This window comes from Staurois parvus, unplaced genomic scaffold (genome assembly GCF_062004578.1).
Source record: "Staurois parvus isolate SC_StPar_1 unplaced genomic scaffold, SC_StPar_1.0 ptg000737l, whole genome shotgun sequence".
Taxonomy (NCBI): Eukaryota; Metazoa; Chordata; class Amphibia; order Anura; family Ranidae; genus Staurois; species Staurois parvus.
The window spans coordinates 159,332-177,281 of record NW_028318533.1 but is presented as its reverse complement, the minus strand read 5'-3'; the positions used below and the strand labels follow the sequence as shown (position 1 = coordinate 177,281).

General features: G+C 48.9%; 1 protein-coding gene across 1 annotated transcript in view; it reads right to left on the bottom strand.

Moving 5' to 3' along the window:
* LOC149445224 (alpha-2-macroglobulin-like protein 1) overlaps positions 1-17,950 on the bottom strand; it is a 238,295-nt gene that overhangs the window by 176,289 nt on the left and 44,056 nt on the right. Inside the window, exon 6 of the mRNA XM_089654069.1 lies at positions 17,465-17,618. Coding sequence (XP_089510195.1) covers positions 17,465-17,618 — 154 coding nt within the window. The remainder of the gene's footprint in view (positions 1-17,464; positions 17,619-17,950) is intronic.

Genomic DNA, 17,950 nt, shown 5'->3' with positions numbered 1-17,950 from the left:
GTTTGAAATCCAGACTAATCCACGCCTGATTCATTTTCACAAACATGAGTCTCTCCACACTTTGGGTGGACAGTCGTGTCCTCCGCGGAGTTGCAGTACCTCCTGCCGCACTAAACACGCGCTCCGATGCCACGCTACTGGCCGGGCATGACAGCCCTTCAAGGGCAAATTCAGCTAGTTGGGGCCAAAGGTCAAGTTTCGTTGCCCAGTAGTCAAGGGGATTGTCTACCTCGGTTGGCAGGGTGCTGTCCAAGTAGGCCTAAGCCTGTTTGAGGTCCTGCTCCAGGTCCACCTGATGCTGCTGCTGCTGCGGCTGGTTAGTAGTTTCCTCACTGCGCTGGTGAAGAAAGCTACTCATCATCGACTGCAGACTGAGGCAGCTGCTGCTGGTGGAGCTGCCACTGCTCCTACCACCCCACCCCTCCCCTGCTGCCATGGCAGTGGAACGCGAGCGCACAGGGCCCACAGTGTCTGAGGATGGACGTTGGCGCAGACAGGCAGAGACCAGCTGACTACATAGGTGGTTTTTATAGTACGTTATTTTGGCCTCCCTCTCAGCAGGTGTGAAAAAGGCCACCATTTTTGAACGGTAGCGAGGGTCCAACAAGGTGGACAGCCAAAAGTCATCCCTCTGTCTGATGGTTATTATTCAGCTGTCGGTACGCAAGCAAGCGAGCATGCTATGGGCCATTTTTGCCAAGGAATGCGAGGGACTCCCTGCCTCCATCTCCACAGCATACTGCCACGGTGCATCTGGGTCCTCTGTCTCCTCTTCCTCCTCCTCTACCAGATGCTCCTGCTCCTCCACTCCTGTCCGCTGAGTGGAAAAACCACCCATTTCACTCAATAATTCCTGAGCACCAATGTCCTCCTCTACCTCCTCCTCTTCTTCCTGTCCTGCCCCCACAGGGGTCATGTGGCGTTGAGATCTGTGCGCCACGTCTACCGCACCCTGACCAGCCATTGTTAACAGCATTTGTTCCAGGACGTGCAACAGAGGAATGACGTCGTTCATCCCATAGTCCTGCCAACTCACGAATAGCGTGGCCTCCTCAAAGGGCCTGAGCAAGCGCAGGTGTCACGCATGAGCTGCCAATGGCTGACATCTAAGTTACACAGGGGAGTACCTTTATCCGCTTTTAACATCAGGAAATCTGTGATGGCCTTTTGCTGTTCGTAAAGGCGGTCTAACATATGTAGGGTTGAATTCCACCTTGTTGCAACGTCACAGCATGAGGAGTCGGTACGGGGGCCCATGGCAGATTACGGGCCTGGCAGCAGCAATGGGAGGCCCGTAATCTGCCAGCACCCTATGTCAAAAAATTCAACACACCAGCAGTGTGTGAGGAGACCTGAAAGTGGCACATGGCAGAGTGTGGCGATGGAGACAGCAGCAATGGGAGGCCGTACAGGGACCCATGAGAGACTCTGGACCTGGCAGCAGCATGAGGAGGCGGTATAGGGGCCCATGGCAGATTAGGGGCCTGGCAGCAGCTATAGGAGGCCCGTAATCTGCCAGCACCCTATGTCAAAAAATTGAACACACCAGCAGTGTGAGGAGACCTGAAAGTGGCACATGGCATGAGACACTGTGGACCTGGCAGCAGCATGAGGAGGCGGTACAGGGGCCCATGGCAGATTAGGGGCCTGGCAGCAGCTATGGGAGGCCCGTAATCTGCCAGCACCCAATGTCAAAAAATTCAACACACCAGCAGTGTGAGGAGACCTGAAAGTGGCACATGGCAGAGTGTGGCGATGGAGACAGCAGCAATGGGAGGCCGTACAGGGACCCATGACAGACTCTGGACTTGGCAGCAGCATGAGGAGGCGGTATAGGGGCCCATGGCAGATTAGGGGCCTGGCAGCAGCTATGGGAGGCCCGTAATCTGCCAGCACCCTATGTCAAAAAATTGAACACACCAGCAGTGTGAGGAGACCTGAAAGTGGCACATGGCAGAGTGTGGCGATGGAGACAGCAGCAATGGGAGGCTGTACAGGGACCCATGACAGACTCTGGACTTGGCAGCAGCATGAGGAGGCGGTATAGGGGCCCATGGCAGATTAGGGGCCTGGCAGCAGCTATGGGAGGCCCGTAATCTGCCAGCACCCTATGTCAAAAAATTGAATACACCAGCAGTGTGTGAGGAGACCTGAAAGTGGCACATGGCAGAGTGTGGCGATGGAGACAGCAGCAATGGGAGGCCGTACAGGGACCCATGAGAGACTCTGGACCTGGCAGCAGCATGAGGAGGCGGTACAGGGGCCCATGGCAGATTAGGGGCCTGGCAGCAGCTATGGGAGGCCCGTAATCTGCCAGCACCCTATGTCAAAAAATTGAACACACCATAGTGTGAGGAGACCTGAAAGTGGCACATGGCACAGTGTGGCGATGGAGACAGCAGCAATGAGAGGCCGTACAGGGACCCATGACAGACTCTGGACCTGGCAGCAGCATGAGGAGGCGGTATAGGGGCCCATGGCAGATTAGGGGCCTGGCAGCAGCTATGGGAGGCCCGTAATCTGCCAGCGCCCTATGTCAAAAAATTGAACACACCAGCAGTGTGTGAGGAGACCTGAAAGTGGCACATGGCAGAGTGTGGTGATGGAGACAGCAGCAATGGGAGGCCGTACAGGGACCCATGAGAGACTCTGGACCTGGCAGCAGCATGAGGAGGCGGTACAGGGGCCCATGGCAGATTAGGGGCCTGGCAGCAGCTATGGGAGGCCCGTAATCTGCCAGCACCCTATGTCAAAAAATTGAACACACCATAGTGTGAGGAGACCTGAAAGTGGCACATGGCACAGTGTGGCGATGGAGACAGCAGCAATGGGAGGCCGTACAGGGACCCATGACAGACTCTGGACCTGGCAGCAGCATGAGGAGGCGGTACAGGGGCCCATGGCAGATTAGGGGCCTGGCAGCAGCTATGGGAGGCCCGTAATCTGCCAGCACCCTATGTCAAAAAATTGAACACACCATAGTGTGAGGAGACCTGAAAGTGGCACATGGCACAGTGTGGTGATGGAGACAGCAGCAATGGGAGGCCGTACAGGGACCCATGAGAGACTCTGGACCTGGCAGCAGCATGAGGAGGCGGTACAGGGGCCCATGGCAGATTAGGGGCCTGGCAGCTGCTATGGGAGGCCCGTAATCTGCCAGCACCCTATGTCAAAAAATTGAACACACCATAGTGTGAGGAGACCTGAAAGTGGCACATGGCAGAGTGTGGCGATGGAGACAGCAGCAATGGGAGGCCGTACAGGGACCCATTAGAGACTCTGGACTTGGCAACAGCATGAGGAGGCGGTATAGGGGCCCATGGCAGATTAGGGGCCTGGCAGCAGCTATGGGAGGCCCGTAATCTGCCAGCACCCTATGACAAAAAATGGAACACACCAGCAGTGTGAGTAGACCTGAAAGTGGCACATGGCAGGGGCATGATTCATGGCGGATTTAGTCAGTTGTGTCAGGAACTGGTGGTTTGAAATCCAGACTAATCCACGCCTGATTCATTTTCACAAACGTGAGTCTCTCCACACTTTGGGTGGACAGTCGTGTCCTCCGCGGAGTTACAATACCTCCTGCCGCACTAAACACGCGCTCCGATGCCACGCTACTGGCCGGGCATGACAGCCTTTCAAGGGAAAATTCAGCTAGTTGGGGCCAAAGGTCAAGTTTCGTTGCCCAGTAGTCAAGGGGATTGTCTACCTCGGTTGGCAGGGTGCTGTCCAAGTAGGCCCAAGCCTGTTGTTTGAGGTCCTGCTCCAGGTCCACCTGATGCTGCTGCTGCTGCTGCGGCTGGTTAGTAGTTTCCTCACTGCGCTGGTGAAGAAAGCTACTCATCATCGACTGCAGACTGAGGCAGCCGCTGCTGGTGGAGCTACCACTGCTCCTACCACCCCACCCCTCCCCTGCTGCCATGGCAGCGGAACGCGAGCGCACAGGGCCCACAGTGTCTGAGGATGGACGTTGGCGCACAAAGGCAGAGACCAACTGACTACATAGGTGGTTTTTATAGTACGTTATTTTGGCCTCCCTCTCAGCAGGTGTGAAAAAGGCCACCATTTTTGAACGGTAGCGAGGGTCCAACAAGGTGGACAGCCAAAAGTCATCCCTCTGTCTGATGGTTATTATTCGGCTGTCGCTACGCAAGCAACCGAGCATGCTATGGGCCATTTGTGCCAAGGAATGCGAGGGACTCCCTGCCTCCATCTCCACAGCATACTGCCACGGTGCGTCTGGGTCCTCTGTCTCCTCCTCCTCCTCTACCACATGCTCCTGCTCCTCCACTCCTGTCCGCTGAGTGGAAAAACCACCCATTTCACTCAATAATTCCTGAGCACAAATGTCCTCCTCTACCTCCTCCTCTTCTTCCTGTCCTGCCCCCACAGGGGTCATGTGGCGTTGAGATCTGTGCGCCACGTCTACCGCACCCTGACCAGCCATTGTTAACAGCATTTGTTCCAGGACATGCAACAGAGGAATGACGTCGTTCATCCCATAGTCCTGCCGACTCACGAATAGCGTGGCCTCCTCAAAGGGCCTGAGCAAGCGGCAGGTGTCACGCATGAGCTGCCAATGGCTGACATCGAAGTTACACAGGGGAGTACCTTTATCCGCTTGTAACATCAGGAAATCGGTGATGGCCTTTCGCTGTTCGTAAAGGCGGTCTAACATGTGTAGGGTTGAATTCCACCTTGTTGCAACGTCGCAGATCAGGCGATGCTGTGGAATTCCGTTCTGCCGCTGCAGCTCAAGGAGGGTGTGCTTTGCGGTGTAGGAATGGCTGAAATGCATGCAAAGTTTACGTGACATTTTAAGGATGTCTTGCAGTGGGATGGTGGATTTTAGGAACCGCTTGACAACCAGATTGAACACGTGAGCCATGCATGGCGCATGGCACAACCTTCCTTGACGCAGAGCAGACACCATGTTCTTTCCGTTGTCGGTCAAAATGGTTCCGATTTTCAGTTTGCGCGGAGACAGCCATCTGTCGATTTCTCTGTTCATTACACTCAGAAGTTCCTCCCCTGTGTGACTACGTTCGCCAAGGCATACCAGGTGCAGCACAGCGTGACACCGTTGCGCCCTGCACATGTGATATGCCGGTCGGGTAATGGGACTTGGCACGGGGGTGGCGGCTGAGGACATGAAGGAAGAAGAGGTGGTAGAGGCGGACATGTTTTGTGGACCAAGGACGTGCAAACGTGGAGGCAAAAGCGGCGTGACCTGTCCAAGTTGCTGGTGCGGCTGTGACGGCACCACGTTCACCCAGTGGGCCGTAAATGACATGTACTGTCCCTGACCGTAGTTACAGCTCCACACGTCGGCGCTGCCGTGCACTTTGGCAGAGACCGACATGCTTAAAGACTGGCCCACCATCTCTTCTACATGTGAATGCAGGGCTGGCACTGCCTTTTTGGCGAAGAAATGACGGCTTGGCACTCTCCACCACGGCGCGGCACAAGCCATCATTTCTCGGAAAGGTGCTGAGTCCACCACTTGGAAAGGGAGGGACTGCAGCACCAGCAACTTGGACAGGAGGACGTTCAGCTTTTCCACCGTCGGGTGCGTGCTCGCAAACTGTTGTCTCTTGGAAACGGATTCCAAGAAAGACTGCTGACGGAATCCGTGAACAGGAGTAGCAGGAGAAGGAGCATCTGAACGAGCGGAAGATGGCAACGAGCGACAACTCCCCTCAGCAGAGGTGTTGGAGCCTTGACTGGCTGATAGAGGGCGATTGACGTCGGGTGACGGAGCAAGTAACGGAGCGGGTGATGGAGCGGGGGCTGGGGCGGGCAGAACCGCCGTATCTTTATCACGGTTTTCCCAGGCCACCAAATGGCGACGCTGCATATGCTGCCGCAGCGCTGTAGTCCCAACATGGGCCCCCTGGCCACGCTTGACTTTCTGGCCACATAGTCGACATACGGCTACGTTTACTTCCTCGGGCGGCTTGACAAAAAATTGCCACACCGCCGAGTAGGAAACTTTGCCCCTGATACTCCTCACTGGCTGACTGCTGCTTCCTCCGTGCACACCGGCACCACTACTGGCCGTGGTGGTAGGCTGCAGTGGAGCTGGTGCTGTACTCCGTGGCCGTTTGCCTCCACTGACACTGCTGCGACCCTGCTGCCTCCTGGGCAACCCACCGACTGTTTTGCTCGCTGCCAAGCTGCCACCCTCTTCTCCTGATGATGCGGAAGCAATAGCCTGATGACGACGAGGCTGCCAAGTGCGATCAGCCTCATCATCATCAATTAGGGTCTCCGCCTCACTACTAGCCCCCTCGGCTGCGTGTGGGTCAGGAGACAGACCTGTCTCTAGACCGGCTACCGAGCCACTCTCCTCGCCACTACTTCTTCGCCTGGCTGCTGAAGAGGCGGATGTCTCCCCCCGTTCCTGACCGCCCTCTGTTTGCTCTTCCTCACTGTACAGTGGGGCTGAGCCCACAGCATGCGATACTTCGCTTGGTGAGGGAACACCAAAGGACAGGGGCAGGTAGAGGACACGTGATTTCAGTGGGCTTGGTCCCGGGCCATGCCAACTAACGGTTGTGTCTGACGTATCCACCGACCGTTGGCTGTAGGTGTCAGAGGTGACCTGGGAAGAGGAAGACGACCGAGCCAACCAATCAATGACGGCAGGGTTGTCGGTGGAGACACGACCGCTGGATGACACCGGGAGCACTGGCCTCTGGCTGCGAATAGTGCTGCCTCGACCCCTTCCTCTGCTGCCACGTCTGCTCGCTCCTAAAACATTGCCTCCTCTGCCACTCCTCTGCATGTTGTCTGACATACTCTTTAATTAAACGATTCCGTGTCCCTGAGTAACAATTCTGTGTCCCTGAGTAACGTTTCTGTGGCCCTAAGTAACAGTTCTGTGGCCCTCAGTAACAATTCTGTGTCCCTCAGTAACAATTCTGTGTCTGTCCCTGAGTAACAATTCTGTGTCCCTCAGTAACAATTCTGTGTCCCTCAGTAACAATTCTGTGTCCCTCAGTAACGTTTCTGTGGCCCTAAGTAACGTTTCTGTGGCCCTAAGTAACGTTTCTGTGGCCCTCAGTAACAAATCTGTGTCCCTCAGTAACAAATCTGTGTCCCTCAGTAACAATTCTGTGTCCCTCAGTAACAATTCTGTGTCCCTCAGTAACAATTCTGTGTCCCTCAGTAACAATTCTGTGTCTGTCCCTGAGTAGCAATTCTGTGTCTGTCCCTGAGTAACAATTCTGTGTCTGTCCCTGAGTAACAATTCTGTGTCCCTGAGTAACAATTCTGTGTCCCTCAGTAACAATTCTGTGTCCCTCAGTAACAATTCTGTGTCTGTCCCTGAGTAACAATTCTGTGTCTGTCCCTGAGTAACAATTCTGTGTCTGTCCCTGAGTAACAATTCTGTGTCCCTGAGTAACAATTCTGTGTCCCTCAGTAACAATTCTGTGTCCCTCAGTAACAATTATGTGTCCCTCAGTAACAATTCTGTGTCCCTCAGTAACAATTCTGTGTCCCTCAGTAACAATTCTGTGTCCCTCAGTAACAATTCTGTGTCTGTCCCTGAGTAACAATTCTGTGTCTGTCCCTGAGTAACAATTCTGTGTCCCTCAGTAACAATTCTGTGTCCCTGAGTAACAATTCTGTGTCCCTCAGTAACAATTCTGTGTCCCTAAGTAACGTTTCTGTGGCCCTAAGTAACGGTTCTGTGGCCCTAAGTAACGGTTCTGTGGCCCTAAGTAACGGTTCTGTGTCCCTCAGTAACAAATCTGTGTCCCTCAGTAACAATTCTGTGTCCCTCAGTAACAATTCTGTGTCCCTCAGTAACAATTCTGTGTCCCTGAGTAACAATTCTGTGTCCCTCAGTAACAATTCTGTGTCCCTGAGTAACAATTCTGTGTCCCTCAGTAACAATTCTGTGTCCCTCAGTAACAATTCTGTGTCCCTGAGTAACGTTTCTGTGGCCCTAAGTAACGTTTCTGTGGCCCTAAGTAACGGTTCTGTGGCCCTAAGTAACGGTTCTGTGGCCCTAAGTAACAAATCTGTGTCCCTCAGTAACAATTCTGTGTCCCTCAGTAACAATTCTGTGTCCCTCAGTAACAATTCTGTGTCCCTCAGTAACAATTCTGTGTCTGTCCCTGAGTAACAATTCTGTGTCTGTCCCTGAGTAACAATTCTGTGTCCCTCAGTAACAATTCTGTGTCCCTGAGTAACAATTCTGTGTCCCTGAGTAACAATTCTGTGTCCCTCAGTAACAATTCTGTGTCCCTAAGTAACGTTTCTGTGGCCCTAAGTAACGGTTCTGTGGCCCTAAGTAACGGTTCTGTGGCCCTAAGTAACGGTTCTGTGGCCCTAAGTAACGGTTCTGTGTCCCTCAGTAACAAATCTGTGTCCCTCAGTAACAATTCTGTGTCCCTCAGTAACAATTCTGTGTCCCTCAGTAACAATTCTGTGTCTGTCCCTGAGTAACAATTCTGTGTCTGTCCCTGAGTAACAATTCTGTGTCTGTCCCTGAGTAACAATTCTGTGTCCCTCAGTAACAATTCTGTGTCCCTCAGTAACAATTCTGTGTCCCTCAGTAACAATTCTGTGTCCCTGAGTAACAATTCTGTGTCTGTCCCTGAGTAACAATTCTGTGGCCCTAAGTAACGTTTCTGTGGCCCTAAGTAACGGTTCTGTGGCCCTCAGTATCAAATCTGTGTCCCTCAGTAACAATTCTGTGTGTGTCCCTGAGTAACAATTCTGTGTCCCTAAGTAACGTTTCTGTGTCCCTAAGTAACGTTTCTGTGGCCCTAAGTAAAGTTTCTGTGGCCCTAAGTAAAGTTTCTGTGGCCCTCAGTAACAGTTCTGTGGCCCTCAGTAACAATTCTGTGTCCCTCAGTAACAATTCTGTGTCTGTCCCTGAGTAACAATTCTGTGTCCCTAAGTAACGTTTCTGTGGCCCTAAGTAACGGTTCTGTGGCCCTCAGTAACAATTCTGTGTCCCTCAGTAACAATTCTGTGTCTGTCACTAACTAACAATTCTGTGGCCCTAAGTAACGTTTCTGTGGCCCTAAGTAACGTTTCTGTGGCCCTAAGTAACGTTTCTGTGGCCCTCAGTAACAATTCTGTATCCCTCAGTAACAATTCTGTGTCTGTCCCTGAGTAACAATTCTGTGTCCCTAAATAACAATTCTGTGTCTGTCCCTAACTAACAATTCTGTGGCCCTAAGTAAAGTTTCTGTGGCCCTAAGTAACGTTTCTGTGGCCCTAAGTAACGTTTCTGTGGCCCTAAGTAACGTTTCTGTGGCCCTAAGTAACGATTCTGTGGCCCTAAGTAACGTTTCTGTGGCCCTCAGTAACAAATCTGTGTCCCTCAGTAACAATTCTGTGTCTGTCCCTAAGTAACAATTCTGTGGCCCTAAGTAACGATTCTGTGGCCCTCAGTAACAAATCTGTGTCCCTCAGTAACAATTCTGTGGCCCTAAGTAACGTTTCTGTGGCCCTAAGTAACGTTTCTGTGGCCCTAAGTAACGTTTCTGTGGCCCTCAGTAACAATTCTGTGTCCCTCAATAACAATTCTGTGTCTGTCCCTAAGTAACAATTCTGTGGCCCTAAGTAACGTTTCTGTGGCCCTAAGTAACGATTCTGTGGCCATCAGTAACGATTCTGTGTCCCTCAATAACAATTCTGTGTCTGTCCCTAAGTAACGATTCTGTGGCCCTAAGTAACGTTTCTGTGGACCTAAGTAACGTTTCTGTGGCCCTCAGTAACAAATCTGTGTCCCTCAGTAACAATTCTGTGTCTGTCCCTAAGTAACAATTCTGTGGCCCTAAGTAACGATTCTGTGGCCCTCAGTAACAAATCTGTGTCCCTCAGTAACAATTCTGTGGCCCTAAGTAACGTTTCTGTGGCCCTAAGTAACGTTTCTGTGGCCCTAAGTAACGGTTCTGTGGCCCTCAGTAACAATTCTGTGTCCCTCAATAACAATTCTGTGTCTGTCCCTAAGTAACAATTCTGTGGCCCTAAGTAACGTTTCTGTGGCCCTAAGTAACGATTCTGTGGCCCTCAGTAACGATTCTGTGTCCCTCAATAACAATTCTGTGTCTGTTCTTAAGTAACAATTCTGTGGCCCTAAGTAACGATTCTGTGGCCCTCAGTAACAAATCTGTGTCCCTCAGTAACAATTCTGTGTCTGTCCCTAAGTAACAATTCTGTGGCCCTAAGTAACGATTCTGTGGCCCTCAGTAACAAATCTGTGTCCCTCAGTAACAATTCTGTCTGTCCCTAAGTAACAATTCTGTGGCCCTAAGTAACGTTTCTGTGGCCCTAAGTAACGATTCTGTGGCCCTCAGTAACGATTCTGTATCCCTCAGTAACAATTCTGTCTGTCCCTGAGTAACAATTCTGTGGCCCTAAGTAACGTTTCTGTGGCCCTAAGTAACGATTCTGTGGCCCTAAGTAACGATTCTGTGGCCCTAAGTAACGGTTCTGTGGCCCTCAGTAACAATTCTGTGTCCCTCAATAACAATTCTGTGTCTGTCCCTAAGTAACAATTCTGTGTCCCTAAGTAACGTTTCTGTGGCCCTAAGTAACGATTCTGTGGCCCTCAGTAACAATTCTGTATCCCTCAGTAACAATTCTGTCTGTCCCTGAGTAACAATTCTGTGTCCCTAAGTAACGTTTCTGTGGCCCTAAGTAACGATTCTGTGGCCCTAAGTAACGATTCTGTGGCCCTTAGTAACAATTCTGTGTCCCTCAATAACAATTCTGTGTCTGTCCCTAAGTAACAATTCTGTGGCCCTAAGTAACGTTTCTGTGGCCCTAAGTAACGTTTCTGTGGCCCTCAGTAACGTTTCTGTGGCCCTCAGTAACGTTTCTGTGGCCCTCAGTAACGTTTCTGTGGCCCTCAGTAACAATTCTGTGTCCCTCACTAACAATTCTGTGCCTGTCCCTAAGTAACAATTCTGTGGCCCTAAGTAACGTTTCTGTGGCCCTAAGTAACGATTCTTTGGCCCTCAGTAACAAATCTGTGTCCCTCAGTAACAATTCTGTGTCTGTCCCTAAGTAACAATTCTGTGGCCCTAAGTAACGATTCTGTGGCCCTCAGTAACAAATCTGTGTCCCTCAGTAACAATTCTGTGTCTGTCCCTAAGTAACAATTCTGTGGCCCTAAGTAACGTTTCTGTGGCCCTAAGTAACGTTTCTGTGGCCCTCAGTAACAATTCTGTATCCCTCAGTAACAATTCTGTCTGTCCCTGAGTAACAATTCTGTGTCCCTAAGTAACGTTTCTGTGGCCCTAAGTAACGATTCTGTGGCCCTAAGTAACGATTCTGTGGCCCTAACTAACGTTTCTTTGTCCCTAACTAACGTTTCTCTGTCCCTAACTCTCTCCCTGCATACAGCCAGGTCTGCCTCTGTTGAATGACTGGAGGCAAATGGAGAATTCTAAAATGGCCGCTGTTTATAGCTCGACCATTACACTGTGCTGGCTGGCTGGCTGCTGATTGGCTAATGCGATCACATGTCATGAATGAATGCATTATGGGTCAGCGCGCCTTCTCTGCGCGCCTTTCCAGACATCCCCGCTCCATCGCCGCACATGTCGCCGCCATTTTAGGAAAAATTTTCCTAATATTCGAAACGAATTCCACTTCGCCTACTTCGATTCGCTCATCTCTAATGACAATGCAAATCTGGCAGGATCAACAGGTACTTGCTGAAAATGTTCTTAACCTGAAAAAAGAAAATGAATGTTGCTACCACATTTAAGAACTGGTAAGTTACAACATATTTTTTTTTTCCTGACAGGGGCAATGTATTCTGGTCCACCTAGCCAAAAGACCTGGCAGACTCAACTTCTCTTGATCAGCCAAAGCCAACCACCGAGTACTAGGTTAGGGGTTCACCTGAAGAGAGATACCCAAGGCAGGGTCGGATGGATCCTAAGGGCCACACATCCTCCCCCTAGACTTCAGGGTAGACCAAAAGGATCCATACCCTGTGGCCTAGCCCATGAGGTGAGGTGCTAAAAAAAAGTGGTGTTGTGACCTACAGCCTGTTCTCTCAGTGGGGTCCCAAACCTGCTGTGATGATAGGACCACCTCTGGGTCACCAATCCCATGGGGGTGCTTAACCACTTCAAGTCCGGACACTTTTACCCCCTTCCTGTCCAGGCCAATTTTCAGCTTTCAGCGCTATCACACTTTAATTGACAATTGCGCGGTCATGCAACACTGTACCCGTATGAATTTTTTAGCATTTTTTGAGACAGATAAAACTTTATTTTGGTGGTATTTATTCACCACTGGGATTTTTTTTTGCTATATAAATGAAAAAGTCCAAAAATTTTGAACAAAAGTGTTTTTCTTATAAAATTTTGCAAATAAATAATCTTTCTTCATAAATCTTGGCCAAAATGTATTCAGTTATCTTTTAGTAAAAAAAAAATAACCCAAATTAGTTTATAACCAAAAATTATAATTTTTCAAAAATGATATTTACATTTTTATTTTATTTCTTTAATATTATTATTTTTTTTTTTAACATACAGTCACCCTAGCACTAAAAAGTGTCACCATAGGTGGGGGGATTGCTGTAAAAGCAATCGTTTCTCTTTCTCTCTGGCTGCATTCTTGCAGCCATTGAGAAATACTGTGAGAGCTGTGATTGGTCACAGCTTGTCACATGATACAAAGCTGTTGTGAATAGCCTTGTACCATGTGACCACTGTGATTATTCACAGATTTCACTAGTAGTAAGCAATGATGTCAGAAGTGACATCTTGCTTACTACTATTCATCAGTGATCTCATGATTGGGACCTCACACAGAGGTCCCGTACAGCGATTATTGTTCCGCTGTATCCACCGGACACAGCGAGCACCGAATCGCGGTGCTGCACACTCCCAGGGAGCGCACATGGGCTAAAATAGCAGGCGCAGTTCATGAATGGCAACCCACTCCTGCACTGCACTTTATATACATGGGCCGGACGGGAAGTGGTTAACACCATGGGATCTCACCTTCCCAAATCCTGGCCAGACAGAGCATGAGTCTGGTGAGTTTGTCAAGGTATAGATTATTAAAAAACTAATCCTGAGAAACTCCATGGCCTGTGCTAATTAGGGCAAAATGAATGTTTTGGGGTTTTTTTCTCTGCAGATTGAATATCTTTCATTCATACAAAATAGAGTAAATCATAAAAATACCACATTATGTCCACTAAATGGTGCAGAACGACCATAGTAAAAAAGTATTTATTTTCATATGATCCTCATCTCCATCTAATAACATGATATTTTCCAAAAAACAAATGACATGGAGAGAAAATAGTCTAATAAGATTTGTTTTTTGTTGATAAAAAAAATCAAAACAAATAAAACTGACAGTGGTTTTAACCACTGCACACTCTATCCAAAATGTAAAAAAAAAGGAAAAAATTGACTTATACTTTTAGGCCTAAATCGCCCTTGTGTGCCATTAGGTCTAGAATAGGAAGGGGATGGGACGGACAGTAGCCAGTGGGAGTAGAAAGAGCCGAGTATCAAACCTTGGGGGGTGAACTGTAGCCAGTGGGAGAAGAAAGTGCCCCAGTGTCAGTGGGAGTAAACAGTGCCTCAGGGTTGGTGGTCAAATTACATAATGCCTATGGTAAGTAGAATGAGGAATAGTGACCCATCATTGGTTTTAGTGGGAGGAAAAGTGCCCTTTTGTTGGTATCTGTGGAGTGTACCATTGTTAGTATTAGTTGGGAGTAATGGTGTCACAGTGTTGATATCAGTGGGAGTAATGGTGCCCTATTATTAGTATCAGTGGGAGTAATGGTGCACCAATATTAGTATCAGTGGGAGGAATGGTGCACCAATATTAGTATCAGTGGGAGGAATGGTGCACCAATATTAGTATCAGTGGGAGGAATGGTGCACCAATATTAGTATCAGTGGGAGGAATGGTGCCCCATTATTGGTATCAATTGGAAGGGAAGCATGATGCCCCATTGTTATTATCAGTGGAAGGAATGGTGCCCCAATATTAGTATCAGTGGGAGGAATGGTGCCTCATTATTAGTATCAATTGGAAGGTAAGAATGATGCCCCATTGTTATTATCAGTAGGTGCTCCATTGTTAGCATCAGTCAGAGTAATGGTTCCCCATTGTTATTATCAGTGGGAGGAATGGTGCTCCATTCTTAGTATCAGTAGGAGTAATGGTATTACATTGTTATTATCAGTGGGAGGAATGGTGCCAAGTTTTTGGTATCACTGGGTATAATGGTGCCCCAATGTTAGTATCAGAGGGAGTAATGGTGCCCCATTGTTAGTATTAGTGGGAGGTATGGTGCTTCATTGTTGGTATCAGTGGGAGTAATAGTGCTCCATTGTTGGTATCAGTAGGAGTAATGGTATTCCATTGTTAGTATCAGTAGGAGGATTGGTGCCACATTGTTAGTATCAGTGTGATAAGATGCCTCATTATTAGTATCAATTGGAGGCATGATGCCCCATTGTTAGTATCAGTGGGAGTAATGGTACCACATTGTTAGTGTCAGTGGGAGGAATGGTGCCCCATTATTAGTATCAATTGGAGACATGATGTCCCATTGTTAGTTTCAGTGGGAGGAATGGTGCACCATTGTTGGTATCAGTGGGAGGAATGGTGCCTCATTGCTAGTATCACTGAGAGTAATGGTGCCCCATTGTTGGTATCAGTGGGAAAAATGGTGCCCCATTGTTATTGTCAGTGGGAGGTATGGTACCCCATTTTTCATATCACTGTGAGGAATGGCACCCCATTATTATTGGGGCGGCACAGTGGCTTAGTGGTTAGCACATCTGCCTTGCAGTAAATGAGTCATAGGTTCAATTCCCAACCATGGCACCTCCTGCATGGAGTTTGCATGTTCTCCCTGTGCTTGCGTGGGTTTCCTCCGGGTACTCTGGTTTCCTCCTACACTCCAAAGACATGCTGGTAGGTTAATTGGATCCTGTCTAAATTGTCCCTAATGTGTATGTATGAATGTGAGTTAGGGACCTTAGATTGTACGCCCCTTGAGGGTTAGGGATTGATGTGAATGTTCAATATATGTGTAAAGCGCTGCCTAAATTGACAGTGCTATACAAGTACCTGAAATAAATAAATATCAGTATCAATTGGAAGCTTGATGCCCCATTGTTAATATCAGTGGAAGGGATGGTGCTCCATTATTAGTATCAGTCAGCGTAATGGATCCCCATTGTTATTATCAGTGGAAGAACTGGTACCCCATTTTTAGTATCAGTGGGAGGAATTGTGCCCCATCATTAGTATCAGTGGGAGGAATGGTGCTCCATTGTTAGTATCAGTGGGAGGAATGGTGCTTCATTGTTGGTATTAGTGCAAGTATTGATGCCCTGTTGTTGGTATCAGTGGGAGGAATTGTGCCCCATCATTAGTATCAGTGGGGGTAATGGTGCCCCATTGTTAGTATTAGAGGGAGGTATGGTGGTCCATTGTTGGTATCTGTGGGAGTAATGGTGCCCCATTGTTGGTATCAGTGGGAGTAATGGTGTCCCATTGTTGGTATCAGTGGGAGTAATGGTGCCATATTGTTGGTATCAGTATGATAAGATGCTCCATTATTAGTATCAATTGGAGGCATGATGCCCCATTGTTAGTATCAGTGGGATGAATGGTGCTCCATTGTTAGTATCAGTCAGAGTAATGGCTCCCCATTGTTATTATCATTGGGAGGAATGGTGCTCCATTTTTAGTATCAGTGGGAGTAATGGTACCACATTGTTATTATCAGTGGGAGGAATGGAGCCCCTTTATTAGTATCAGTGGTAGTAATGGTGCCACATTGTTATTATCAGTGGGAGGAATGGAGCCCCATTATTAGTATCAGTGGTAGTAATGGTGCCACATTGTTGGTATCAGTGGGAATAATGGTGCTCTATTGGCATTGTCAGTGGGAGGACTGGTGCCCCATTGTTGGTATCAGTGGTAGGAATGGTGCCCCATTGTTGGTATCAGTGGGAATAATGGTGCCCCAATGTTATTATCAGTGGGAAGAATGGTGCCCCAATGTTGGTATCAGTGGGAATAACGGTGTTCCATTGTTAGTATCAGTGGGAGGATTGGTGCCCTGTTGTTATTATCTGTGGCAGGAATGGTGCTCCACTGTTAGTGTCAGTGGGAGGAATGGTGCCACATTGTTGATATCAGTAGGAGTAATGGTGCCCCGTTCTTGGTATCAGTGGGAATATTGGTGCCCCAGTGTTAATATCAGTGGGAGTAATGGTGCCCCCTTGTTTGTATGAGTGGTGCAGAATGGTGCCCCATTGTGGGTATCAGTAGGAGGAATGGTGCCCCATTGTTAGTATCAGCAAGAGTAATGGTGCTCCATTGTTGGTATCAGTGGGAGGAATGGTGCCTGTTAAGCCGCCTGGCAGAGTCTCTAGCAGCCCACCGCACGGACGCTCCCAGGGCGCGGGGTCTAAGTCCCAGCCTGCTATTCACCAGGGCCCCTGATGGTGGGGATGGACTTGGTGCAGACTGAAACCAGGTCGCGACCCCCGAGTGCGTCCTGCGGTGGTAGAGAATACTGACAGGGGAGTGCAGGAACGGAATCTATTTGGAAGAGGCAGACAGATACACAGGTCTGACCCAAACCGGATGGATGGATGGATGGATGGATGGATACGGTATGCGTGGTCAGACAGGCCGGTCGGTATTATGCGGGCAGCGAGGTACAGAGGAGCGAGCTAAGAATGGTCAGGTCACAAGCCAGGTTCAGCAGGATGCGGGCAAATACAGTACCAGGGATCAGACAGAAGAGTAGTCAGGCAAGCCAGGGGTCAAACAGGAGAGAGCAGGATCAGGAACAAGCAGAGGTCGGCAACGGAGTATACAGCAACACAGGAACAGGATACAGGACACAGGATAAACGACCAAACGGCAACTAACATACCTGTTCCTGCGTTTAAATAGCCCGCCTCCCGCTGTCATTGGTGCCAGGCGCGCGTCCGTGATCCCGAGTGCGCATGCGTGAACCCCGCCGCTGCCATGCGCGGCCAGGTCCTACTGCCCGCCGGGTAGAGAGAGTGGGTGTTCTGCGCATGCGCCGCCCGACGCGATGCCGCAGAACACCCGGATCCTGACAGTGCCCCATTGTTGGTATCAGAGGGAGGAATGGTGCCCCATTGTTAGTATTATTGGGAGGAATAGTGCAATATTGTTGTTATCTGTGCAAGTAATGCTGCCCCATTGTTAGTAACAGCGGGAGCAATGATGCCTCACCATTGATTTTGGTGAGAGGAATAATAACCAATTTTTCTTGTTAGCAAAAGGAATGGTGTCTCATTGTTGGTGTTAGTGAGAGGAATATTGCCTCGTATTAGTGGGAGTAATAGTGCCCCAAGGGCTAAAAACCCTCCCACAGGCCACAATTTGGAATCCACTGCTCTTCAGCATCTCACCCTTAGGTAAATATCAGCATAAAGTCTCTGCCTCTTACCATATTCTGCCACGTCAAGCTCCCTTGTAACATCATCAGCCTTTAGTTTGTATTTTCCCATACTGGGTTCCTCAGCCAACTGGAAGGACATCTCTGCTATACCGTTCTTAGAAGAAACGTTTTTCCATTGGCCGACACGGGTCCCCTGTGGATCCTATACAGAGATGAAATAAATCTTATAGTCAACAGTCTTTCTATGAGGAACCTGGTTATATAAACTAAAATAAAGTATATAAAAGGGGCGTTCAAGTCAAACTGGGGCTTTTAGGTTTATATACTAAAAGAACAAATTTTGAGCAGTGGAAACTGCATTTATTTTTCAACATACTCCCCTGCTACATTTATACACTTATCCCATCTTTAACTGGAAAGCTTCAGTATAGAAAGATTTGTCAGTATGCCTGAACCATCTCAAGACCGTTTGCGTCACTTCGTAGAAAATCCACATGATCCACAACTCCAGGTTTGTCCCAGAAAACACTTGCT